Source organism: Aptenodytes patagonicus, chromosome 5 (assembly GCF_965638725.1).
Source record: "Aptenodytes patagonicus chromosome 5, bAptPat1.pri.cur, whole genome shotgun sequence".
NCBI lineage: Eukaryota > Metazoa > Chordata > Aves > Sphenisciformes > Spheniscidae > Aptenodytes > Aptenodytes patagonicus.
In genome coordinates this window covers 20,830,253-20,858,085 of record NC_134953.1, presented here as the reverse complement: position 1 = coordinate 20,858,085, position 27,833 = coordinate 20,830,253, and the positions used below count along the sequence as shown (strand labels likewise).

The 27,833-nt window shown below is 44.7% G+C and overlaps 1 protein-coding gene across 2 annotated transcripts in view; it reads left to right on the top strand.

The window, feature by feature from the left end:
• Positions 1-4,430: 4,430 nt before the first annotated feature.
• The window catches only part of SORCS1 (sortilin related VPS10 domain containing receptor 1), a 312,215-nt gene continuing 288,812 nt past the window's right edge, over positions 4,431-27,833 (top strand). The window contains exon 1 of one of the 2 annotated variants that reach the window (XM_076338969.1): positions 4,431-5,529. In XM_076338969.1, the coding sequence (XP_076195084.1) occupies positions 4,888-5,529 (642 nt within the window). In that variant the 5' untranslated portion in view covers positions 4,431-4,887. The remainder of the gene's footprint in view (positions 5,530-27,833) is intronic. The other variant, XM_076338970.1, reaches the window with a different exon arrangement.

The following is a 27,833-nucleotide window of genomic DNA, read 5'->3' as shown; positions in this document are numbered from 1 at the left end:
GCAAAGTCTTGCACTTTTTTTGAGATTACTTTAAACCTCGGTCTTTGCAACAGGCTGCAGCAAGAGGGAGTAAAAGAACAAAAAGCCCTTGCTGTTAATATTTATGGCAACTAAAGCAAAATCGCATCACATTTGCAGATGAATGGGAGCCCCTGTTAAAAGCTGCAGCAGCTTAATTTTGGGATGGCACTGGTTTGGGGCTTGATTGTCTGGAATAACAAAGGAGAGCTTTCATGTTAATTGATTTAGAGGAATTATTAGTGTTAAAAATAAATAGTTCAATCACCTTTCCAAAAATAATATGAGTGAGGGAAATGAAATTCAGTGGAAAGAAGATACAGATTTTATTTCAGTTCCAGATATTTTTCAAATAATTTTTGTGTGCCAAATGCATTGCCCCTATGTGAGATCCTAGGATTCAGTCCTGATAATACCTTTGTAACAACTATGTATATATTACTACAAAACAAGTCACATAGGTAAATAATTTCTGTTTGTTCAGTGAAATAAGAGGTACTTGGAAATAGATGTTTTGATGTATATAATTAGTGCCTCTTTTATTTAAAGAATGAAGCATCCAGAACCTATTAAGAAAAAAAAGATCTCTCTGTGATATTTACAGTTGAGAGCCATCTTTTTTTTTCCTAAGGGAAACTGCAACAAGCCCTGTTGTATCCTGATTTGTAATTATTTTTTTTTCAAACAGAGATTCCTTTTGGAGGAATTATGTGTAATGTCGAACTACAGTATTCATCACTCACCGTGGCTTGATAGGAATCAATGGAGCAGTGTTCTTCTTGGGCTCCCTTCATTACACAGTCTTTACAGAGAAAAGTGATGATTTAAAATGAGTGTAGATTCACAAAATCCTAATTATACAAATATTTACTAGAGAGAGATTTTACTGTTTAGCCTAAAAGACATTTGAATGCAGGATAGACCAGGCTATGATATGCCCCTGCCCTATATTGAAAACTCAGCTGGTTAAACCCACCCCATTCTGTTTCTTTCTCTCCATCCTCTTTCATTCCTCTTTCTCCCTTTCTACTCCATCAAAGTGCAGGCAATGTTGGCGTAGTCCCTGAGGTGCTTCCATCGTACAGGCTCCATCGCCTAGCATGTTTCAGAAGACAGGAATCCTGTGGAGCCAGGAGGCGTCTTGGGACCACATTTTCACAGGTAGTCTCTGATTGTGAGTGTGAAACACTGGAGGAAAGGATTCCTGCAGATGGTAGATTATTGCAATCATTGTCCTAAGGATTTATGTCCTTGACCAAGCCCACATTTCCACCTGTCTCTGAACCTGCCCAATCCCAAGTGAAGATTTGTGTACTCAGCCACGTTTCCTTCTGTTCCTGCTTCTCTTCTCAAGGCTATATAAATCCTTAGGAAGATGCTTGCTCCACCGCATCAGCTACCCAAAATCGGTATCTACTCCCTGCGCTAGATTCCTGCTTGTGCTTCCTGACCCCAAAAGTGAGAACCTCTTCAAACACTCTCATGTCTGTGCAGAGCTCTGCCTTGGCAGTAGTTCCTCCCTGGTGATGAGGAACACCCCCTGCCACCCTGCCACTGCTTATCCTGGTAAAGGCAGAAGCTGAAGAGGCCAGCTGAGACCTGAATTTTTCATTTGCCCTCATAGCATCATGTTTTACAATGTCAACGATTATCTCCTGTTCCATGGGCCCCAGGGCTCGCTCCTCTCCCCTCCCTCAAGGCAATATTGGTTGTGTGAAACAGAAGAGCACTTTCCTGATCAGGTAGTGTAGCAGCTCTGTTGGAAAACACATTCTCATCAGGGCTTGGACCTGGACATGCGGTGTAGTGTGTGCTATCGAAATGTTGGATCGGATGTAATCTCAGGTCAGGATACCCATGAGTGCAACCTTTCTTTTCTCGTGAGCACAGCCATGGAGTCCGGTCACGACACACTAGTGCTCCTTTTTGGCTGAGTGTATGAATTCAGCCCTCCCCAATGACAGCATAGGGGCTTATTGTAGTTCCCAACTCAGAAAGCTATTGCTTACATCAAAAGACAGGGGATTATTCTTTTGTGCCAAAGACTCTGGCTTCATATCTCTGATGGCTCAATCATCACATCATCTGTGGCAGAAAGATGGCTGGCAACAAGATTAGATTATGGCGATTTAAAATGTCTCTCTCAGATAAGTGCAGACCATGAGTATTCAAAAGCACACATAATCAGATTGTAAAATTGACTACCACAGCATGCCTCAGACACCAAGAGTATAAATAAGGATTAGACAAATTTAGGGAAGACAGGTCCATCCGTAGCTATTAAACATAAGGGATCAGGTGCAATTTCTGCTGCTTGAATCTTCTAAACTGATGATTCCTGGAAATAGGGATCAGGGAAAGGCTTGTACTGTACATCTCTGTCTTATATCCACCCACAACAAGGAAAATGCTGGAAAAAGTGGCTGTGGTCCTCAGGTCGGATCCAGTATTTTCTCTCCATGACTGACTTGTGTGCATTTGCTGAAGAGCTCTGCAGGTGTAGTATACTCACAGTGTATAAGGTGTGCTTTACCAGGCACATCCGTATCACTCACTGGTCACTCATCACAAACCAGAGATAATCATCTGCCTAAAGGAGACAGCTAGATTTTTTTCTCTCATTAGCCTTAGCCACTGCTTGGCATGCAAATCTCTATTATAATCCCAGGAGAAATTTCCTTTGACCTCTTATTAATTTCCTTCTTCCAAGATCTTTTCCTGTTTCGCACATTCATCTCTTTGAATTTCATCCCTCTAGATTAAAGCCTCTTTAAGAGACTTGTCCTAGGAAGGTGTCACTCTTCAGTGCATCCTTTGGGATAGACCCATCTGGTCAATCTGTTGTATAGAAGACAAAGGATTGGGTTGATAATAAGGTAGCTCCATCTCCAATCCTTGCTGTTCTGCTGATTGCACTGTGACTCAGTTTCCTTCATTTATACAAGAGTAAAACTCACTGGCCTTTGTGAAGAGCTTTGGGCTTAGTAAAGGAAAGGAGTTGTTTAAGTGCAAAGTGTTAATTATTATTACTGACAGGCTGTAACTAATAGTAACCATTTAGCTGGGAGATATGGAAACAGGTATGCAGTTAATTGGCTTACAGTAGATTTAGCTGAGGTTTGGCGGTTACATTGCAGACAATCCATCATTGTTGTAAGCAGCATGAAGTTATGCCCAGCCTCAATTACTGTGAGTCTCCCTTCGCCTGTGGTCTTGTGCTAATATCCCAAGACGTGTCACCAGTGAGCATTTGAGTGAAATCTTTAGAAGAATGTGGAACAAATCTGTAAATCTCTTCCTGAAATGCCCTGCCAAAAAATACAAGAGAGTCTTCCATGTCAGGAAGGAAATGTTAAAAACATTAATTAAAAAATAAACTCTCCTGGAAATCAAACGGGAATGGGTGAGAGCAGGCAGATGGGGATGCAATAAAATTCCAGTGGAATTTTATTTAATTCCCTCCAGTTTTAAAGCCCGTGGACATTTGCAAGTGCCTGTTAAAGCTCAGACCCCTGTCCTGCTGCGTGGGCAGTCACCAACGGTGCTGCCTGCAGTAAGGGACCAGTGGCTCCCACGGCCGGCAGAGACCAACCTCTGCAATCAGGGTTTGGTGGTCTCCTCTGGCCACCACTAGTGACTACTCTGTGGGGAAGAGATCTAGTGAGAGAGGAGCACAGGTCCTGGGGGAGAAATTGCTGGTCCTGAAAACATGAGACAGCTAGAGCAGAAAGGTTTATTTTCTGCTGATAAACCAGTGGTGGGGAATCTCTCTCTCCCCCTCTCCTGCCACCAACTGCTGTCATTTCTTTTCCAAAAGCTTGTCCCTGTCTCCATCAGCATTTACGTGACTACATCTCTGCCATGCCTGAGTGATTTATCTAAACATTGGCAGCTACTGTAAATGACGGTACAGCGAAGCAAAGGCCGAGGAGGGAATGGAGGGGTAGAAATGCGACTTTCCCTCTGTGAAATCAAGCACAGGCACCTATTCCCAGCAACTCCAGTGCATTTACATCAGTCACAGGGGGAGAGAAAGAAAGGGACATTTCAGAGCCTGCTCAGACATTTAAGGCCACTTAATTAATCAGATTAAAATATTTAATTAATCGAATTAAAATATTTACTCTTGCAAGACTATACACACATGTATGTATGCTTATATGTATGTATTGCTCCTTCACTTCGCATGTTTGCTTCCAGTCCCTGTGCGGTGGTTTTAGTACATTGGGGAGCAGGTTTTAGGGGTTTGAGCTGATGGGAAGCGCAAGGGAGGAAGGGATCGGATGGTGTGAGTTTAAAAGTTGGGGTAAGTCCTTCTTGGAGTGCGTGTGTGCGTGTGTGGGGAGTGAGTAACCAATCACTCACAACACACGCGGGGCTTCTGCGGGAGGAGTGTGATGCAGAAGCGGCGAAGTGAGAGGGAGCAGAGAGAGAGCGAGCGGGAGAGGAGCGAGCTGTGACTTCCACAGAGGCAGCCGGGAGAAATCACCAGCCAGGATTTGCTCCTCTCTCTCTCCCTCTCTCTCTGATTTCAATTCAGCTCCTCCCCCGTGTGGTTGTGGCTTTGCCTTCCATCAAAAGCCTGATCAGCAACGCCAGTCTTGGGGGGGGAGGAAAAAAAAAGAAAAAAGAGAAAAAAAAAAGAGAAAAAAAGGAAAAAGTGCAAAAGAAGGAAAAGAAAACAAGGAAAAAAAAAAAAAAAGAAGGGGAAAGAAAGCGATCTTCCCTACCCCCCGGCTGCATCTAATACAACAGAGTCTGAAACTTTATGGAGTTCTCGCTGTGTTTACCCCGCGGCGGGTAAATCGGCAGCACCCTGCTCGCTCGCTCCTGCTCTTTCTCCCTCGCACTCATCAGTGGTCCGCAGCGATGGAAAAAGTTGCTGGCTGGTACCCAGCCTGGCACGTTGCTCTCCTGTACTGGACATGGCTTTTCCTCTTCACTTTTGGCTTTACCGGTGCAGAAATAACTTGCAGATCCTGCCATTCCCAGGTGAAGCCGCAGCAGCAACATCCGCAGCAGGGATTATTAATGCATTTGAGGACCGACGGAGGAGAAAAGGAGCAGAGGAGGTTCCCCGGGGAGAAGGGAGGTGAGAGAGGGCAAGGGGCCGGGACGGAGGCGGAGGATGCCGGGCTGCAAGCGACCCTCGCCCCTGCTCCCGCGGGGACGAAATTCAGCGGCTGGGAGACCCGGCGATTGACGAGGGAGCCCGAGAAAGTGGCCGGGGAGAGCCGGCCCCGAGCGGCGGCGGCTCCTGCCGAGGACCATCCTCTCCGGGGCCAGGGGTCCCCCCCGGCGGGCGGTCGGCCGCCGTCGGGCCGGCGGCGGCGGGGCCGCAGCCCGCGGGGCGCCGCGGGGCCGGGCGGCGCCGCTGGGCGGGAGCCGGGGGACGCCGGCACCGCCCGCTTCGGGCTGGAGGAGCTGCGGCTGGGCAGCACCACCTTCGCCCTCGCCGGCGACTCGGCGCACAACCAAGCCATGGTGCACTGGTCGGGGCACAACAGCAGCGTGAGTACCGCCGCCGCGGGGGGCCGGCGGGGTGCGGGCGGAGGGGTTGGTTTTGTCCTTGTTTTCCTTTTTTTTCGTCCTTCTTTCTTTCCTTTTTTTGGGGGGTGGGGTGGGATAGGGGATGGGGGGTGCTGGGTTTTTCTTCTTCGAGGGAGGATTTTGCGCCTCCGAGCGCCGGGGATTGGCTTCGCTTAGCAGTGTGCAGTGGGGCAGAAGTGCTTCAAAAGGGCCATTCTTCCGGAGCAAAAAAACTTTCCGCCGCCCGCCCGCTGAGCACAGCCCCCTCCAACCCCCTTCTCCTTCACCCTAGAGGCAGAGAGGGATAAACCAGAGCACAGCCCCCTTCTCCCTCACCCTGGAGGCAGAGAGGGATAAACCACTGCCACCGCCCGCGGCGGGGAGGGGAAAGGTCGGCCTGGGGGGGATCCGTCCTTGCACCCTGCCTTCCCCCCCAGGGTAACCCCCGCCAGGAGCGTGGGAGGCTCAGCTGCAAGAAAGGCCTGGGGAAGCCCCTCTGGTGCTGCTCCTCCTCCTCCCAGCCCTGGGGGCCCACGTCAGCCCAAGGGCTCATCCCCAGGCCCTGCTGCTGGGGAGATGCTGGAGGGCTTCAGGACTTCATTTCCGAGGTGCCTCTGTGCAGGGGATAAAGCTGCTTTTTGCGTCTTGTCACCAAGGTGTTAAAATGAGACAGTCTTTGTCTCTTCCCCATAACCTGGACCTTTCTCATGAATAGCAGCAGAACGGCTCCGACATGAGCCAAGCAGAACAAAACCAGCCAGAGAAGCAGGTGACTGGTTTCCAGGCTGGAGCAATAGTCATGGCATCAAAGTTACCAAGTCAACTTGAGCCCTGTATCCCTCCAGCCTCTGCTGCAGAGGTAACCTGGAGCCAGAGGGCTGAGGCCTGGGGAGGCAGAGCTGCCTGGCGTGCTTTCCGCCTACTGTTAACTCTGCTTGTGGACTAGCAGAGTGGGGGGATCTGCCTGTCTGAATGCTCCAATTTCTGTCACTTTGCCTCTCAGAGACAGCAAGCAGAATGCTAATAAGAGAGAAAGGGATGCTGGCACGACATGGTTGTTGCCCATACAACTTCCCAGGAAAAAGGGGGACTTGGGCTCTTCTCCTCTAAGGTGTCTGCAGCTGTAATTCCAGAAGGTTTCTGGCTGCTTGGCAGAAATCCTTGGCCTCCCTTTCAGCTTTTAATACTAGGAGCCTGGTAACATTTTGAAATAATGGTCTAATCATTATGAATTCCTTTTGGTAGATTGTATTGAGGTATATCACAGCCACCCAATGTAGAATTACAGCAGATATCATAAGCACCTCACTGTGGGGTTCAGCCCTAGTTAATTGGGACATGGTTTTATGGTCTCATCAGGAGCTTTTTAATCAATTAATTGCTAGAGGAATACCTGTCATCTCTGTTTTGAAGGACTTTTCCCTTTCTTCCCAACTCAGCTAGCCTGTCTCTTATGTAGTTGTGCTAACAGAAGCTGCCTTGTAGGAACTCAGGTCTGTTCATACAAATTGAATTGAGGCTGACACTAGTTTAAAGTGACCCATTTGCTAAGAAAAAGCTTCTGATAGAAAAAGTCATCCAGCAGGCATCAGTTTTCCCGGTCTATCACTGCAATTATATTTCATTGCATTTATCAAGACATATATTGTTATGTATGTGTTTTATTATACATGTGCTTAGGTATACATATACATGTGTATATGTTTCTGCCCACTGTGGTAGTAGGGACTGTTAATGCTAGGGACCAATTACTTTCCGAGTGTCTTGGTGTACACACGTTTTCAGGGAGCTGTGGGGAAATAATTTGCTGCTGTCCTTCCCAAAGAGCTGCGGGTTGCATTGTGTACAGGGAGATTATGCTCCCACCTTGCTGCTGGGGGCTCTGGCAGTGCTGTGCTATCTTGTGCTGTGATTGCATCCCCTTCACAACACTAAATGAAGCTGGGCCCCAGCAGGACTTGGATGCATGACAGGCTTGTCCACACCATTGCCTCAGCTGAGTGCATGTTCAGTAGGTAGCCCAAAGTGGCACTGACCCAATGTCTCTTTGTGGAGGTTTTTCGCACTCATCTGTGAAGGAGTTGGGAGTGGGAGAGGGTTGGGTTGAAATGCTTCCTTTAGGGTACAATGTATGTAGTTCTGCCTGCATGGGGGTTGCAGAGGATCCCATGGTGCTGCTTGCGAGGGACGCTGTGTAACCCCGGTGCCCTGGCTGCACTCCAGCAGCGGTAGCTGCCGCCTTCCTGCCTGCGTTTCCTTGTCATGGCAGGGGGGTGCAACACGCCTCGTCACATTTTCAGTCTAATGTGCTTTGTAAGTGCTGCTGTTAAACAGCTTCTGCCTTTCACCCAGGCACAGGGGCACTATGAAGATGATCATAGTTTGCAGCATCTGTGTGAGTTCAGGAAAAATCCAAAACAAAGCTCAAAACATTTGAGATCCCTTTAGATGGAAAAGCTGGAAAATTAAAGCACTGTCACCACAAAGTTTTTCTATTGCAATGTACCTGATTCTACCAGCTTCAGTGTGGTTCCTATATCCTTATTTTGGTAGTGGTTTGGATACCATTGCAATGCTTCTGATGGAGGAGAAGGAACCCCTGAAAGGACTTCTGATTTCTGTAAGGGATTGTTCTCGGTGTTTGTAGCTTCTTTCAGGCTTGGCTGTGATTTCATGTTGAGTGTGTGCTCCATCTAACTGATGGCATTCTGCTCTGAGGGTGAACTCGCTGTATGCTTGGCCACAGGTACAGTAAGAATAATAAATAGTAGTCCAAGTCATCCAGGTATAACTCCACCAACATAAATTGTCTTACAGGAGGGATTATTTTGGCCCATCAATGACTTTGGGTACTCCCTGGACAGCTTACCCTCCAGCACAATATCCGTAGCCGGACATTTGGAGTGTGCCCAGCTCACATCTGTAGGGACACTCTTCACACGTGCACTAATCCCTCCTGTCTACCTTGGCTTTTTCACTGGTGGTCAGCAGGAGCTCCCCAGAGGAGAGCATAGGTGTACGGAGTCTTGATTGTCAGATGACTGGTGAGGATGAAACCAGGAGTGTAGCCAGTGTTGTATTAAAATTGGCCTGAGGTGGGCCTCAGGCTTTCTCTGACTCCAGTGGAGGGGAGTGAGGCCACACAAGGCCATTTGGCACCTCCACAGTCCTGAGCTCTTTCAGTCTGCAAAACAGAGAAGAGTGGCTGCAGCTAAATTGGGTGCTGGAAATGGTCTTTGGCTTGTACTAAGTCCCAGACTGTCTGGGAATGATCCAGGAAGGTGTTAACTGGCCCATGCCAGCACCCTGCCTGGAGCCATTTTGACAGTATAATAAGAGTATAGACTATTGAGTCTGTGAATGTGTCCTGGTATTGCTTAATTTACTCGCATTGATACATCCTGAGGGTCTTTCCACTGGCATCTGTAGAAACTGGAGTAAAAGATCCTCTGAGATAAAATCTTCCTCAAATCTCTGCTACAAGACATACAAGTGAGATCTCCTGCCTTTTTGCACCACTGAGAAATTTCATCATCAGTGTGGAAGTTGGCAGGTTTCCTAGCTCGCAGAGATATCAAACATGCTTCCTGATGTGGTGTATCCAAACACTGTAGATGTGGAGTCCCCATAGCTCCCTTAATGCTCTGCTATAGACTAGGAGAAAACAGCTAGCAGAGATTTGTGTGTGGAGCTAAAAGAGAGACTTGGTTTTAATGGAGAGAAGCAAATCTCTAGGAGACGTCCATTATGAGCTTTTGGGATACGGATAGTTCTCATAGCTTACAAGAAACCAAGACTGCGTCTGTCCTAGGCTGGCTTGAAGTGAGATTAGTGCCTTACTTGTTCCTTTGAAAGTACCCTGGAGAAACAGCAAAAAAATTGGAGGAGGTCAGAAGGTAAGGGAGTCTGAGCAAGAGCCTTGATGCTATAGCTTGTGCTATAATGTGGTGTTGTGAAGGAAAGCAGGATGGGTTTCACATTCACTTAATAAGACAGTTTACTTTTGCCTTGCTCTGGACAGAGTGCTCTCCTGGGCTGGATGTTAGTGTAGATCTCAAAGTGCTTGGCAAAGTGAACATGTACCCTGCTGTACACCTGGGGATTGGCTTTTACATGGCCATGGTACCTTTAAACGGCTGGTTCAAACTTCTGTGATTTACATGGCTGGAAAGACAAAGCTGAGCTTCTCCTAGGTTCTCCACAACAGAAGATCCTTAACAGACTGATGGAGATGGAGTCTGAACCAGATGCAAAACAACCATGGCCAGACAGGTTTTATATTCCATCCACAGAAGAAAATTAATACAACTGATGGGTCCAGTGCAGGATGAAGCCTGCAAAGTCATCATTGCTGTTGTCAGGTGATTACACTAGAGAACAGGGGAAGAGTTAGGTCTCTTATGGGAGAGCTTTTAGGCAAGATGAGACTCTACATTAGGTATTACTTGCAAGATTTTACCTGATGTTATTGACAGGACAAACTGAGCACAGGTAAGGCAGAATAACAATGCACCTATATATTTCCAATGCACTGTATTTCCTCCTGGGCAAAGTAATTGTGAATAACCTGTTGTTGGATTTTCGGCTGAAGTGTTCAAACCTACTTTATAAATTAGGAACTTAAAGAAAGGTACAGGGCTGCAGCAGGTACTGCATCCTACAGCCATAAACTGATCAAACTGCATCTTAAAAACAGTTGGGTTTCTTTCAACCCACCCTCCTATTGCCTTCTTCCTTTCTGGATATCTGTTCCAAGCTTTATTCTTCTGGTTGTTGGAAACTTCTGTCTGATTTCTGTTCCAACATTGCCATTGGGCAATTTAGATTCTTTTTTTTTTCTAGTTGTGCATGTGCCTTTTAATTAAAGTTATTTTCCCTCCCTGGCACTTATGCCCCCTGGAATTATTTTACAGACAGTGATCATATTCCCTTTCAGCCTCTGGTTTGCTAAATCAAGCAAGCACTGTTCTTTCTGTATCCGCTTGTAAGACAGATTGTAGAAAGTGAACTGTGAATTTCTAGGAGTCAGGTTCCTGAGAGCTCGAATTTTAATCAGATTTTTGCTTTTGATGAACACAGTTCCATGCAGATGATAATGAATGTATTCCCTTTTGCAAGTGAGACAGTAAAGGCATGGCAAAAGTATCTTCAATTGCCAGTGTTGTTCTGTTCAGACCAGAGTGGGGCATCACAATCAAAATGTCACTTTTCACATCTTCTCACTCTGAGACTTCTTTGCTCAGACACTGTGTTCATGCAACAGGCTGTAGTTGGTCCTCTCTGTCCCTCCCTTGCTGGCAGAGCTGTGGCTCCAGTGTAAAACTACCAGGGATGAAGAATCTGCCAACATCATCTCATGAGTGACCGGCATTACATTGTATGACACTGTGATAGCCCATTGCTCCCTTCCTCCCATGGCAATTGCATTATTATAAAGGAGGAGTTTTAAGGAAATGAATATATCTGTGGAGCCCAGAGCCAGCTGCACAGTGAGACCCATGGTGAGGAATGACCCCGCTGTCAGCCGCTTTGCATTTAGATTGGTTCCTAGGGTGCAGAAAACAGGTCCCAAAAATGATTCATCTGAGGAGGATGCCTGCGTTAAAATGCTTCAGTGAGATGTAGTATGTGTTGCTTACATATTACAACAATATATAATAGTATTAATAGTATAATGCACCAGATGCTGAGACTGCTTCAGGCTAATCTCTTGCTAGAACTAATGAGAATATATTTAGGAAGGGCTGAATAAAAAGTGAGGAAACAAAAACTGGGATTTAAACCAGAAAAAATCAAGTCAAATTAAAGTATTGCTAAAAGTCCTGTTTCAAATTTTGGTCTTCTGAACTAGATTTGCTACTGTGTAGATCACAAAATACTTTACATCCATTCTAGATACGAAGCTCACTTTAAAAACAAGCCTTCAGTGAGAGAAAACACTGGAAAATTTCTTGTAACTTTGAGTAGGACTTTATGTCTTTAACCAGAAAGTTTTGAGGTTTTTTGGATTTTTGTGTGTGTGTGTGTGTGTGTGTGTGATTTGGCAAAAATGAGTCAATAGCTGTAGTGTTTCTTTCTTCTGTGTTGCAATCCATCTCTAGATATATTCTTGACTGGCTAAAATGTAGGCTTTTCATATGCAGAATATGAAATAGGATACGTAGGAAATTGTTAATAAGAATAGCCGTGCACTGAGAGAAAGCAGTGGGTGAAAGAGAATCCGTGAGGACTAGAAGAAAGGCTTGTCATTGTGTGAATCTGGTCTCTGTGAAAGTGTTTGGGAGATGGTGAGGAGCTTCCACCCGGACTGACAGGTGGGATAAGCAAATCCTATCATGAGGGGAGATTAAGGAGAATAATGAAAGAGCTCTCATGGTTGCAACTGGCATTCGCACAGTATTGAGAGGCTATAAACTGTATAAAGCAATAGGGTTATAGTTTTCAATCTTCTTAATACTGTACTTTGTAATAGAAAAGGGTTTTCTCCCTTTCCTCCTGACTTCAAGTAAGACTTTTGTATTTCTGTGACCTGGCAATCATGATGAGGTTTGTCCAGAGGGGGAAGCAAGGAGGTCAGAAGTCCTCAACTCGTTCTGGAGAGGTTAGAGACCAATCTGACCCGTCCTGTTGTGATATGGCTCTACATATGACGGGCTGCAAGATTAGCATTGGCCTTGGACAATCTTGCATCCTCTGGGCCTTTCTTATTATGCCAGACTGAATACAACCCCCACACTGTGCAGAGCTCCAAGGTGAGTGAAACTGCCCCATCAAAGACCTCTTCCCCTAGAAAATTGTATTGTAGCTTGGCCAGAGCATTTTGTAGGTTCACACTGATTTCCTTTTGATACCAAGGCTCCTGAAAAACAGCCCTGAACAAGCCAAAATCTTGAAAGTTTAAATGTAACATTTTTTTCATTGTTTTGTTTCAAGACAGCATTTTTGGAATGGATTTCTAATTCTTTTATTCTATATTTAAAAATGACCCAGTGACACAAAAAGCTTGATTCAGAGTCCCACACAGAGGCATCTAGTGACATTTGAGATGGTATTGCCTCTAGCTGCTGCTTAACAGGGCAAGGGTGTCCTGTGGATCCTGCATCCAACCTGACGCCCAGGCCTGGGAATGGTAGAGCATCTCAAACTATATTTGTCTATATTTGGGCAACTGATATTATCATAAAAGCTGTGTGTACTGGATCCTCTTCATCCAGAACCAAAGCTACATTCAGGTTTTCATTTCATAGGAGGAGGAAAAAAATCAGACTGACACAAGGCACTTCTTTTCTCTCTTTTTTGTATCTGGCCAGCAAACCAAAAAATCAATGACTCCCGCAGCTCTAATTGACATTTCTATGTTAAATGAAAATGGGCCTTGATTCCAATTCAAATGGCAGTATTGGGTAATAGACTAATTATTTTGGAATTTTAAATGCATATAAAAGTTGATGCAGTAAAATGATTTTTGTGCCACTTGCAATTTTTTTGGCTGTCTCTTAAATCAAACAACAGTTAACGTGAGAGCCCTCAATCCCTAATTCTCAGTGCTGGTAACACAGTAACACTTTTACTTGGTTCTGCACTTTCTCTCCTTGGGGAACATAAAAGGAAAGTACTTTGAGAAGGAACAGGATATTTTAGGATATGTCCTAAAATGTAATTCCTTTCTTTTAGAGGGTCTCCAAGAACTTAATTTAACCTCACATTGTGTCCCTAAATAGGGGAGTGATGTTCTCCTGTGATAGCACACCGGGACTCAAAGCTGTCTGTGAACTTCCCTCCCGCGTGCTGCCATTCCAGGGACATGCTCAGGGCAGGCTGTGCTGAGGTGCCCCTGCCATGGGGCGAGCGGGGAGGAGAAGGCTGAGGAAAGAGATGGAGACTTAGGCAGTGGCGGGGAAGAAGGTGAGAAATGGGACCTATTTCTGCTGCTACGGAGGTATGTCAATGCCAAGTATACCCGCCATGAGCAGCCTGTGCTGGGGCGGGGCCTCCAGTGCTCTCCCCCTGTGCTGTGATTAGGGGCAGAACTGCTTCTGCAGGGACAGGAAAGTGAGGGGAGTCACAGGCCTTGTGATTTCTCTTTTCCTGGAGGGAAAGCTCAGAGATAGCCCAGATGAGACAAAGCCCACCTCAAGCGAGTGGCTCGGGTGGGATGAAGGGATTGACCCATGCTGTGCTTCTGGGAAGTGTGGCTGAGGGACCTCAGGGCAGGACGAGGACACCATAAAATGTACATAAGGCAGCAAACTACATGATAACAGCAAACACCACCCACCTTCACCCCCAGAGAGGTTGCCCTCATTTTAAAAAAAAAAAAAAGAAAAAAAAAAAAGCTTTTTTCCCCCCACAGTATTGCATTCCCTAATGTAGAAGCAGCAAGGTAGGGAAGACACTCTTGGACTGTCTGGGCTGGCAAAAATACTGGAGTGCATCTAGTACATAAAGTTATGGCTGGTGTTTAGAGGGGGTGTCTGAAATTCATTCATCAAGACAGTTTTCAGACTGCCACCAGGAATATGTCCCCCATGCCGTGTGTATCGGTTCTTGTTGTCCCTTGGAACCTAAGAGTTCCTTCTTCCATGCTTTGCACAAACATGTTAAATCAAGAAGGGGATGATTTGCAGCTGGCATTTCAAGGCAAACGTGTTGCCAAGGCATGAAGGGCTGGGTTTTTTTGGGTGGAGAGCGTTCAGCTACACATGGGAAGCTCTTGATCCCTTACAGCACCAGGTCCCAACTCAGTGTCAGTGCTCACATCCTATATGTATTAGGTTTTATATCACCTTTGCTGGTGATTATTTAAGGACAGCAGTGCCATGAGCTCTTGCAGATCATTTTCATGCAGGTCTTCAGGAGGAAGTGAAAGGCTCTTTAGAAAAACTCAGGCTATTTAAATAACCCAACAGAGACATCCCATGTCTTTCCCCAAACGTTTCTCTTCCTCATTCTCACCTCCCCCACTACATTTAAGGTTGAGAAAATAATTCAAGGGAAATATTTTATGTAACAAATGCAGGCTTGTTTTTATCTTCATTAATTGTCCCTGCTCAATATGTGATTTTCTCAGGTGCCCTTGTTTTTTTTTTTTTTGGGGGGGTGTGAAGTAATCATAAAATTCTGGATTCAGAAATCAGTGGGAAATTCCCCAGTAATGTGGGAATGGACCCCATTTAATCATTTGGAATAGACTTGCGTGGAAGATTCTTATTTTAAATCCAAGGTATATTTTCAGTAGATGAAAGAGGTCATATGCTCCTTTTTTGTGTGTGTGACTGGGTCAGTATAAACCTTTAGAAACAGCTTAATGTTCCCTGCCTTGGCCAACAATGTTGCCAGTACTGTTCACTGAATATTCTCTGAACACAGGCCCAGGAGAAGTGAATTCCACTGAATATTCAAATGAATATTCGAGGAACTTATTTTTTGAAGAATTTACCTATGTATAAGTATAAAGATACTTTTCTGGGTTAAAAATCATACTTATGGTGAAAATCAAGCTCTATATGCCAAAGAATATGATATGGAAAATTAATTTGCTTCCTGTTGAGATTTAGTTCAGGTTTCCAAGAAAAAAATACTTTTCTATAGATGAAAGATAAAAGCTTTAAATTGATCATTATTGGAAACAAAATCAAATTTGGGGAATGGTTATCTGCAAATCAAAGTTAGATTTTACTTTGATTACATGAAACTTAATAGGTTTTTTTTTTTAATAGGAAAGGATAAACAGGACTAGCAAAACAGCAGATGCATTAAACTTAATACCAAAAGGCATAGGTCTGTGGTGAAATTTCACTGGTTAGAGGAGTTTTGAGGATATTTATTCTCTGAGATGGTATTCTGGCTGAGGATCGCACCATGGGAAGGGACTGCACTACACCTCCTCCACTTCATTGGTGTGCGTGTTTCCACACTCCCCTAAATACATTAAGCAGGACAGAGCCTGGGCTAGAGATATGAAGAATATAGATCTGGGCTTATCCTGGATGCAGTGACCTAGCATCTCTACGGAAGAGCGGCTGAAGTTTAGTAGTAACTATTTAGGTTATTGTAACCCAAAGATGCTTTGATACAGACTTGCAGTCTTTGGGCAGGTGCAGCTGTTTCTCCTTTTCTGTTTGTTTAAATGATAAATGACTGTTTAATTGTGTATCTCCTGGAAAACAAAAGGAAAGAAGCCAAAGCAAAACATTCTCCAGCTCATCTTTTGGATGAAAAGCTCCAAGTTCAGTGTTGCCTTCCATTTTATTTTCAACTTTTATGATTTGACATTTGGTCTTTCTTTTTTCTTCAGAAACTCCTCATCCGCTCCCAAACAACTCATTTTGAAGTTGTTAAAGGAATAAATGTGGTTGATTCCAGCTGTCTCTAACCGCAGGCTGTGCCTGTGGCTGTGAGCCGGGCAGGACAGCAGGGCTCTGCCATCCCACCTGTGATGGAGGGAGCTGGACCATGGACACCTATGGGAGCTGTAGCAAGGAACCCAGCTCTGCATTACTGTGCCATTGGCCAGGGTCCTGCTGTCTTCTCTTCCTCCACCAAAACACTGGGTTCTGCAGTCACTGAAATCCCTGTTATTTTCGTCGTACTGCAGGCTGGGATCCCATCAGATAGACTCAGCTGCTCCCGTGCCTCCCCCTCCCATGGGAATGCGAGTTCTTCTTCCTCCCTGCAAACCCTGGTGTGCTCCATCCTCCACCGCCTCCCCTCCTCCTCCTCACCAGCCACCCACGGCCCTGTCTGTTGATGCTGTTGCCTGGCGACCACCCTGTGATGGACAGCTTAGAGGGAAGCGATGATTAAACAACCTGAACTGGCTTCTGAAAGCAGCGATCGTTGTTGTAATGTGACAAGCAGTGACAGCTGAGACAGCAACACATTCAGAGTGTGATTCCTAAAAAAACTGAAAAACAGTAAACACACGAGGAAAGTGCCACACACCTGCGTGTGTAGGTGTGCGAGTGCTGATGCCTTCCTTTGATGCAGAAGGGCCAGGGAAGGCACGTGTTTCTTTATTAATGAAAGGCGAACATAACCCTAATAACTGTCATGATGAACAGGCCAGCTCATGAGCCAATGCAGCTTGCATCGACACTGTCAAACATCTCAGCTACTCTGGCAGGCCAAGGCAGCAGTTAAATGGGATGCTGCACCTGTTAGCAAGGGGTGGCTGCAGAGCCAGCAGCCCTCGCTGACTGCCAGCAGGAATACCCTCCGCACAGAGGGGTATTGAAGCTTCAGTGTGAAGTCCTGCTGGGTCCACCTGCCATTTCTCCTCCTGCCTTCCAGATGGACAAGACCAGTATAGGCACAAGGATGCAGGGTGGCCTCAGCCCTGATAGGAAATGAATGTGGCTGTACGACCACAGTGACCAGCTTAGGGGATTGTGCATCACATCTTCCAGCATCCACTGGGAGGCTCCTGCCCCGTTAGCCTTCCTTCCAAAGCCAGGTGACACGAAATTTTGTCCTTGGAGAACAAATTTGAAAACAAGACCAGACGCACCTTAAAGACTGGCCCCACTCATGAACTCAGAGAATGAAAGTTTTTTGTTTTTTTTTTTTTTTTTTTTTTGAGTGCTTGGAATGGGCCAGTTCTGCAACAACTGGATTGGGGCTCTGTGGATTTAGGAATTAAAGTTTCCTTAAGACACAGGTTCCTATAGTCTCTTCCCTCTTACACTGTCAAAAACGTTCTGAAAAACTTCCACAGAAAGCATATTGTTTTCCTTTTTCCTCAGCTTTATTTGACTTCATTCCTTGTAACACAGCTCAGAATTAGGCCAGGAGCTGGGATTGCAATAGGCTACTTGGATAGCTGAGGAGCTGCTGGACAGGATCACAGCTGAGGTCTGACAAAATTCAGCATCTCCACACTACAGAGATGTGGGCCAGTTTTGCCACCATTTGTCTGAAGCCCAGAAATAGTAGATTTATATACCTTCCAATTTTTTTTCTTGTTCTTAAATGTAATAGGCTCTAGGGGACTTAAGTGCTGTCACTGTCCAGGACTCGTTATAACGTTAAAGCTTGTCTTTATGATTTTCCCATGCACACAAGATATAGATACACACAAGATCCAATGGAGCAAATAACATATTCATACTGATGGTTTGTCTGATTTGTGCATGGATTTGGAGGGAGGAAATGAATGTTCCTGGTGCTTCTCACTTGCTTCTCAATCTCCCCTTTTAGTTTTATCCCAAGTTAGAACTGATTGCATTTCTGCTGTTCTCATGTCCTGTTTGGGTACTGGTCCCTTTCAGCCCTCCTCAGGGAAATAGCACTGTCTTAGCAGGTTCATTACATCTGTATTTTCACCACAAAGAACAGTGGGGGTAAGGTACAGCTTCAATAAAGGTGATCACCTTTCTCTTAAAGCAGAGTTAATCAAAGATATTCTGATATTTCTTTGAACTTTTAAAGTGATGTTAAGTGTAGCAAGTATTCCCAGGAAATGTTTGTGCTCTGGATTATCTGCCTATGCTTTGATGGCTGCTCATGTCCTTTTAAAATTGCTGTCAGTGTGTGTGCTTAGAACAGCAGCACCGATTTTCTTCAGTGCTATTCAAGTTCTTAAGGCAGGTTTATCAGTGAGGCATTTGAGTGATGGCTTTAAAGGGAAATAAGAAAACAAACCCAAACTACTTTACAAAGATCCTTCCAAAAAGAGTTAAGAAATCACAGGTGCTCCTGTCAGACTGAAAGAGAAAGAAACATGCACACACAAAGAGAAGAAAATTTCAGAATCCTTCAGAAAAAGGATAGTTGCTCTATCCTTTCCATCTCTCCATTGCATCTGGCACCATCTCAGAATGAAATAGTTGAGGTGGAATGTTGAGTCTGTGTCTGCGCTCCTTTTCTGCTCCTGTAAATCAGGATTCACTTAGATGAAGCCAAGAACTGCTTTGTGGCAAGCAGAAGGAGAATCTATCTCTATTCCTTTCTAACGCTGAGGTATTGAAAGACCAGGCAGAAAGAATAATTTCTGAGAAATCTTGTGTTTGACAGGTTGGATTTTGGTGAGAAACAAACCTTTATGAGCAAGTAGGGGAAAGAGATACCTTGAGAAATTTTACGAGGAGCAGAGAATATAGTACAAAGGAATCAACATCTCATTATAAAATGTTACTCAGGAAACCTGTATCCTCTATATAGAAAGCATTTTGTTTAAATAAGGACATACTGTATCATTAAACAGATGGAGATCTTTGCTGGAGAGAGTTCGGAGAAAAGGAAAGATGTCTGTAATTTGGTGCTTCTGCTTAAATATATGGAATTGTGTGGTTGACATCTGAACTTGGGTGATACGATATGAATTATAGTTGAAACCATTAGTAAATTTGTCCTTCTAACAAGCTACTCAGATGATCCAGAAATACGTTAAGCGGTAGCAGCTGCTAGAAGATGAAAGTATTTCATCGTAGAAATACATGGTTAATGAAGTATGGGAAATGAATGCAGTATCGCAATAAGGGCAAAAGAAGACAGATGACATACAGTTTTAAATGTTCACCTTCTGTGTTGAGTTTACAAAGTACAGTTGATGTCAGTAAATTCAAAAAGGCCACTGAGACACATAAATCATTAAACACGAGTATTAAAGCCACTTAGGGAAAGAAAGTTGTCAGAAGAATTTTCCATTAGAAAATTTAGTTTAGGCAAAATCTGAAAATTTCTTGGGGGTATGTCATTTTCAGTGACATTTGCTACACTAAAATATCAACCAAAATTGTCTGCATTCTGATAGTGTCAAAAACTGTACTGAGAAACATTCCCAGCCGGCTTTTGCTTTGGCACCAAGATTATGACAAGATACTAATGCTATATCATGGACACATCTTTTATACTGAATATATAAGAATATGTGGAGTATGCGGACACTACATTACACATCATCTCATTCCCAGGAGGTGTAAAAGTTTGTTGCTCCTCCATCCCCTTCCACCTTTCTTTCTGGGAATGGGCCTATGAACAAGCTGTATTCTTTCTCACCTCCTGCAGAGGTTTTGTCTCCAGCTCTCCCCTCTTTGCTATGTCTCCTTAGTTGCATGGTGGATGCCACCGAAGGATTTTTGCTGAAGGTAACAAGTTCTTTGGGCAGTGAAGCCACTGCAGGGAGGCAAGTCGGGGGGTAGTCTCAAAGGCAATACAATGTTTTCCTTTCTGAGCCAGTACTTGGGGGGATTTTATCACTGACACCACTGGAGTGGCAGGAACCACATCTCTATATATGTTTTAATTAATGTTTAATGTTCTGACATTATCAAAAGAAAATGCTTTGGTGCTATTGATTATCAGCTGAAAAATGTTTACTGATACTCATTTTCACGGCAAATTTCATGGTCTTGCCTTTCCTTCTTGGGACAGAAACCAAACATCAGCCTGAATCCCTCACAGAACAGAAATTGTGGCTTCTGACACATTCAGATAGAGAATGTAGCTCGGAAGGTGGTTTTTAAATTAATCTCAGCAGTTTTTGCTTTCTATAAAATGATCCTTATTGGCTGCTATAAAGTTAAGGTGAAGGTAACTTGAATATCAAATATTTTTTGTTCCTGAAACAGTCTCAGCTTTACTCTGGATATCTCTGTGGATATATACAGGATATCTCTGTGGAAAGTCAGAAGTGTGGCAGCTTGGCCATTTCTTAACTAGCCAGAAACTCAAGGGGAGAATAGATTGCAAGAGGATCATTTGAAAACCCAAAGAGCTATTTTTCACTGTTCCGACCCCTTTCACTGCTGAGCAGATTGACAGCTGAAATCCTAAGGTGTGCGATTTCCACCCAAGCAAAAGCCTCCTAAAGGTGTTAATCGCTAACATTGTTGTAGTGCAGAACAAAGAGATGTCTTCTCCCTGATAACTGCAAATCCTGTACAACGTTCCTTTTACAGCACTGAAATGCTTTAAAGACAAATATTTGATTCCTGGCTCAAAGAACTGACAGCCTCCGTTAGCCATGATCTGGGAGGCAGATACAGCCACTCCACTGCAGAAACAGTTACAAGGAATGCTCTGGATTGTGTTACATTGGAGTCAGATAACTTGATTGCAATGGTCTCTTCCTTAGGCATGAGGTAGACTAGATAATTGGTTCTTCCTTAAACGTGTGAACAGGCAACAGAAAGCAGCAGAAACATGAGGTTTACAAATGCATCGATTATGTGATCGCTCGATTCATCCTAGTAAAGTTTTTTTGTGATTTAGATAATTAACTTCTAAAGGAAAATAATGATAATAATACAGAAGATACAGACAGACACAAACACAAAAGAGATGGGCATTGATTTTAGGGTGTGGTGAGAGGCAGCAGAATGCAATTTGAAGGAAGTTGGAGTAATCCCTCAGGGTGTAAATTGGCCCTTGAAAGGCAGGGCACCCAGCTGGCTGTAATTCCCTGTCTTCCCAGGTGGAAGGAATAAGTGATTAAGGAGGAGGAAGAGATATGAGGGGTAAGAGTAGAAGGGTGAGGGTCTTTTGTAGGACTGTGTGAAGTTATAAGTAGTCTGTTGAGGAACAGCTTTTCTAGTAGAGAAGCTGACCTGTGGTTGTTGCTAAGCTTTGGAAAAAGCTGATGTTGAGTAACCTCAACAGCTGAAGAAAAACACTGTGGTCTGAAGTGTTTTTTAGCAGTGAAGAGGTGCTAAGGAAGAAATGTGTCCTAAGGAGGTAGGAAGCCTCTCTGTTGTGGGGGGGTGCTAGCTGGAGAATGAGAGAAGACTTGGCAAAATAGGGGAGGGTAAGGCTGGAAAGCAGCGTGCTAAGATGTTGCCTGGAAAATGCAGGGAATGGAGCAGCAAATTGAAGTTGCTGATAGAGCAGAATAATGTGATGCTATCAGAAAGTTAGGTTTGTGGGATGTGGCCTTGAGAAGTGAAAGAGCAGGCAATGGAAAAAGTGGAGACAAGGCAAGGTTTGTGGACTGGGATAATGTAATCAGAACAATTGGTTTTAAGGGTGATTTTAGCTCCAGAATTGGCTAAAAAGAGACTTTAGAGGGGAAAGAACATTTTGCTAGTCAAGATGCAGATAGCTGGTTTGATTTCATTCAAAAAGAAGAGTATGAGCTTTATGAGAAGGAGTGTGCATTTTCTGTTGGGGATTTTGGACTTCAGAGAATCATAGAGTGGTTTGAGTTGGAAGGGACCTTAAAGATCATCTAGTTCCAACCCCCCTGCCATGGGCAGGGACACCTTCCACTAGACCAGGTTGCCCAAAGCCCCATCCAACCTGGCCTTGAAGACTTGCAGGGATGGGACTTAAGCGATGTAGAAGCACTGGCTGGTAACAAAGAGGCAGAAAGAGGATAAGAGCCAGGCTAAAAGCAAAGAATCATAGAATACTTTGAGTTGAAAGGGACCTTTAAAGGTCATCTAGTCCAACCCCCCTGCCATGGGCAGGGACATCTTCAACTAGATCAGGTTGCTCAGAGCCCCGGCCAACCTGACCTGGAATGTTTCCAGGGATGGGGCATCCACCACTTCTCTGGGCAACCCGCTACAGTGCTTCACCACCCTCAGCGTAAAAAATTTCTTCCTTATATCTAGTCTAAATCTACCCCCCTTTAGTTGAAAGCCCTTCCCCCTTGTCCTGTCGCAACAGGCCCTGCTAAAGTTTGCTGCCATCTTTTTTATAAGCCTCCTTTAAGTACTGATAGGCTGCATTAAGATCTCCCTGAAGCCTTCTCTAGGCTGAACAACCCCAACTCTCTCAGCCTTTCTTCACAGGAGAGGTGTTCCATCCCCCTGATCATCTTCATGGCCCTCTTCTGGACCCGCTCCAACAGGTCTGTGTCTTTCTTCTGCTGAGGGCTCCAGAGCTGGACGCAGTACTCCAGGTGGGGCCTCACCAGAGCAGAGTAGAGGGGCAGAATCACCTCCCTCGACCTGCTGGCCACGCTTCTTTTGATGCAGCCCAGGATACAGTCAGCCACCTGGGCTGTGAGCGCACTTTGCTGGCTCATGTCCAGCTTTTCATCCACCAGTACCCCCAAGTCCTTCTCGGCAGGGCTGCTCTCAATCCCTTCATCCCCCAGCCTGTATTGATACTGGGGGTTGCCCTGACCCAGGTGCAGGACCTTGCACTTGGCCTTGTTGAACCTCATGAGGTTCACACAGGCCCACTTCTCCAGCTTGTCCAGGTCCCTCTGGATGGCATCCCGTCCCTCTGGCGTGTCGACCGCACCACTCAGCTTGGTGTCATCTGCAAACTTGCTGAGGGTGCACTCGATCCCACTGCCTATGTCATTGATGAAGATATTAAACAGTACCGGTACCAATACAGACCCCTGTGGGATGCCACTCATGATCAATCTCCATCTGGACATTGAGCCATTGACCACTACCCTCTGGATGTGACCATCTAACCAATTCCTCATCCGCCAAATGGTCCACCCATCAAATCCATCTCTCTCCAGTTTAGAGAGAAGGATGTTGTGGGGGACCGTGTCAAAGGCCTTGCAGAGGTCCAGATAGATGACATCTGTAGCCCTTCCTGTGTCCACTGATGTAGTCCCTCTGTCATAGAAGGCCACTAGGTTGGTCAGGCAGGACTTGCCCTTGGTGAAGCCATGCTGGCTGTCTCGAATCACCTCCCTGTCCTCCATGTGCCTTAGCATGGCTTCCAGGAGGATCTGTTCCATGATCTTCCCAGGCACAGAGGTGAGACTGGCTGGCCTGTAGTTCCCTGGGTCTTCATTTTTTCCCTTTTTAAAAATGGGGGTTATGTTTCCCCTTTTCCAGTCAGTGGGAACTTCACTGGACTGCCACGACTTCTCAAAGAAGCCTGATTATGCACCGGTGAACGTTGTGGTGTTGGTGAAACAGCTTGGAGGAGGAGATAAGGAGACAAATTGGCAGATATTAACATTGCTAGCCAAAATTTAATACTTAGTGGGCAGAGTCAGTTGCTGGAAGGTGGGGTGTAGATGGAAGAGTTTACCTAAACGTAGTTTTCCATGCTGTGACTTTCCCTGCATACACTGTGCTATTTGTTCTCGGCATCTCTGAATGAAAGTAATTTCTCTCAGCCACCACCTGTGGAGGCTTGACAAGAGCCAGCCAACAAGTTGTCTGATGCATCTGGTTTAATTGTATTTCAATGCTTGGAGTCAGAGCTATAATATGTGAACAAGACCTTCTTAAGGGACGTAGGTAATTACACAAATTGGTGTGGCGACATTTTGCCAGAAGAGATGTATTTTGTTTACTTTCTTGAATTTGGCAGGGAATGGTCTTGCTATTTGTAGAGGTATAAGTTCTTATAGCTGGAGACCTGCTGTCTGGGCTCAGAAAGGAGTGAAATAATTGGGGACTACAAAAGCCTGTAGCCTAGCAGGTTATGTTTTTAGAAGGATGATGTAAGCAAAACCAGAGGCCTTTATACCCTCCTGTATCTTTGTGACAAAAGCTAATACGGACAAGGGATTGCCCTGGTCTCAGTGGGGAATTCTGGTGGTGAATTTTGCCTTTTGAGCATGCAGCCTTAGAAACAAGCTCTCCTGCAGCTGATGATGCAGTTGCAGCAGAATGTTTACAGCCTAGCTTAGATTTGAGGCTTTGACCTGAGGTGCAGTAGGCTGTCACTGTTGAGCCAAGGAGGGGCGGTGTCATACATACTCTTGGCTTGCAGCGAGTTACCTAAAGTGTACCTGTATTTACCTTAGCTCATGCTGAGAGGCATTTAAACTGAATTTTCTTTAAGATGAGGAGCCCTCGTGGACAGTTATCACAGATGGGCTAATGTGTGGCAGCTCCTTAAGTTGCACTAGTGTGAGATACTTCATTTAAATCTTCAGAGTTTTCCAGCTGAAGCTCTTGCATGTCTGACCACAGAAGCTTGCACTATGGCATTGCTTCTTGGTTTTGTTTTTTTTTAAAGCTGGTGTTGGCAGCCTGTGGCAAAGGGTTGATCTTAAATGGGTTGGTATGTTGTAAAAGGCACAAAGAGGCAGCTTCTAGCACCTGATATCCTGTAGTATATCATCTCAAGGGGGCTGGGAGTCTCTGGCCTCACCCAGAATCACACACCCCCCTTATCAGCTGCTGACTCCCTTTGGCTTCTTTCAAAGATCACTTCTCCCATTCCCATTTATTTTTTCTTCCCCCCCCCCCCATTCATTCCAACTTCTTTAACTTGTGAAAGTGAAGCACAGCTTGGCTTCCTTCTCTTGAAGATCTGCCAACACCCACGTTAACACACAACTATCTTCTTTCTAGCCAGTGTTTTGGCAGGAGACCTTCTGTCTTCATACTGCATAGTTCCTTCTGGAGAGTAGAAGGGACAGATCTCGCACTACTGTTCATAGTTCTACTTAGAAGGTTTTCAGATATGTGCCTTGAGGTCAAAAGGGTTTTTGAATTTTCTGCATGATTTGTATTGTACGAGATGTGAAAGCAAATCTGTACTTAGATGGACCACTCTTTTTGTTGATCTTTACTAAGGATGTGTTTAGCTCGCTCTGTAGTCTAGTCCTCGGCATGTTTGTGTGCATTGAAAGGCATTGAGGATGGCCACTTCCATTGGTGAATGGTAATGGACAGATGATAGCATCTCAACTGCCCCTTCATCCACCTGTTACACCAGCACCACTCCTGTTGGTGTCACAAGACAAATGGTATCACCAACCCATATGTAAGAAAATGACAAATCGTGTCTTCCCAGAAGATGATGTAGCTGTCAGTCTAGCAAGGTTAAGGCATAGAAGTTGCATGGGCCAAAGCATCAAGCGGCTAATGGTGCAGCTACTCCAGATACCTCAGTCACAATAATCATCTGTTTGCTTATTGCTGATCTGCTGGGAGAGCTTATTGTATAGAACTGTGCTCTGCAGATGTAACAGGGCACATTAGCTGCTCTGCTGGCATAAGCTCTTGGACTAACCTGGAAGTAATTTTCAGAAATCAATTGATTTGGGTCTTGTAATTTCTCTTCTGGCCTTTGAGTTTTTAGGCTTTCCATTACTTTTTGCCATTAGAAAGATGAGAATGAGTAGGTCTAATATTTTTTGTTTGGCTGTGATCGTGTTGGAATAAAGGGACCATCTTGGTGGAGGTCTGGAATAATATCTTGTGCTGCATTTCTATTGAGGTGCCAGGCTTTCCTTGTCATCCTCTTCCGGTTAGGAAGTGACTTGTTCAAGACAGGACTTAGCACTTGTCTTGCCTTTTAATTCAATTCAACATACCCCTGACTTCTTAAATCTGAAGTGTTCACTTTGGAATAGAAAAACAGTATTTTAAGGTGTGTGGGAGAAGTGCTTATTCCCAGCTCAGTCCTATTATCAGAAGTGAAATGCTCCAGCAATCCCATCCGTTATGCGCAGGTGAGACATCACGAGAACTATGCACAAGTCTTGACAAGACTCCTCCAGTTGATGGTGTCTATCGCCACTGAATAGTGTTTCCCCTAGCGCGTGCATAAGCAGACTGCAGGTCTGTCCACATAGCCACAGCTAGCTGCAACCTGCCATTGGCACCATTTCTGTTCCCTCACACAGAAGGTAAATTGTAGCCAGGTTGAAATATTTTGCTAATTAAAGAACATTAAATGATCTCCATCTACCTTCTTCCCAATGAACAATGCAATTGAATTATCATTAGAACTTGTACAGAACCTTTGATAACAATGGAACCATTTGTATTGAATTCAGCCTTAGTTTTCTTATTCCACCAAGTCCCATAGTGTTCTTGTACTTTGAAGTCATAGCAAGCTCTCCTCTCCTGCTATCCACCTGATTTATTTCAGCTCCAACACACAGCTCCTAAATTCTTGTTAAATTTGTTTCTGAACAAAAGGACTAAAATCAGTCTGTTTTAAATGAAGGACGTGAGGCAGTTATGGTTCCATTCATTTGCTTGTATCTATTTGCTGTATCTAGAGAGCTATTGTTATGCATGCAGTACTGGAAAATAATAATAGTAATAAAAAATAATAATTCTGCCAGGGTTTGCTGTCAATAGCAACAATCTAAAGAGAACTCAAGCCTAGAGAGTGAGTGATGAAATTTCAGTTCTGCTGCTAAACTTTAATGCTTTCTGGATGCAAAAAGAGGCTGAAGACAGACAGGAACTAGAGGGATCTGCTCAGTCTCTGAAGCCAGGTCCTTGCGTGGTTTGAATGGGGTCATTCAACTCCACCCCGGACCCTTTCAATGGGGATATGCCAGCTGCTCAATGATGTGTGACTTAGAGCGCTGCTCTAAAGGGGTGGGAACTCTGCCTCCTCACAGCCCTCCTGTCTTTCTCCTCTTTCCCCAGGAAACCCTCTTCTGACTCAACAGCTGAAGTTTCATCTCTGTCTTGAGCAGGGCTGGAGCAGGAGTTCAAGAGCTTAGAGAGAAGTTTGAGTGAACTCAGTGTGTGTGAAAGGGTTTATAAAGCTGCTGCAGGGTTGCCTGTGACTGGGGACTGTGTGTGGGTGATGCTGAGTGTACAGTAGGATGTTACTGCTGCCTTTATTCCTTCTAGATATCACAGATTTGACTGGCTTCTGTGATCTGACCTTCCCCAAAGAAGAAATTAAAAGTCTTGTTGTGGGCACCCAATTTGAGTCAGACCAGGGTCAGCACTGGTGATGAACTTGGCCTTGTAGGAGTTGTGCTTGTCTAGGCTAGGTGGTTGGCCTCACTCTTGGGAAGATTTTTTTCAACCTAGATGAGCAAAAACCTACAGAATCCCAGGTTCAATGAAAAGCCTGGTTATTTAAAACCTCTTGCCTCTGTCTTAGTCTCCTCTGAAAACAGAGAACAGAAGAGCTGGGCAGGTGGGATTAGTTTCCTTTCTCTGATAAAAGCAGATTAATTTTAACACTGGCTAAAATTGCATCCATTTTTTCTTGGTAAATGAACCATAAGGCACATTGTCAGAAGTGAGCCTTCCATAATGACTGTGGTTAATATTTTAGAGCCATTTTCTCTGTGGATCAGAGCTTAGACTCAAGCATGTGAGAATCAGCAATATATGATGTACGTTAGCTTGATTTCTGTTCATTTGCAGCTCAAGAGTATTCTTCCCTTCCCCCATGCTAATCTCAGAATACCTCTGAGTTCTGTAGAGCAAGGGATTTGCATCTGATTTCATACCCAGGTATATGTGTATTTACTTTTGGAAAGCTGTCTCATAGGCAGAAGGGAGGTAGGACAGTTCATGTGCTTGTGGGTCTAAGCTGAGGCTTGGGAAATCTCAGTTCAGTTATCTGCTCTGCTGCAGAGTTCCTATGTGTTTTCCAGAAAATCCCTGTGCCTTGTGGTGACTCAGTTTCCTGAATTGTAGCATGCATAT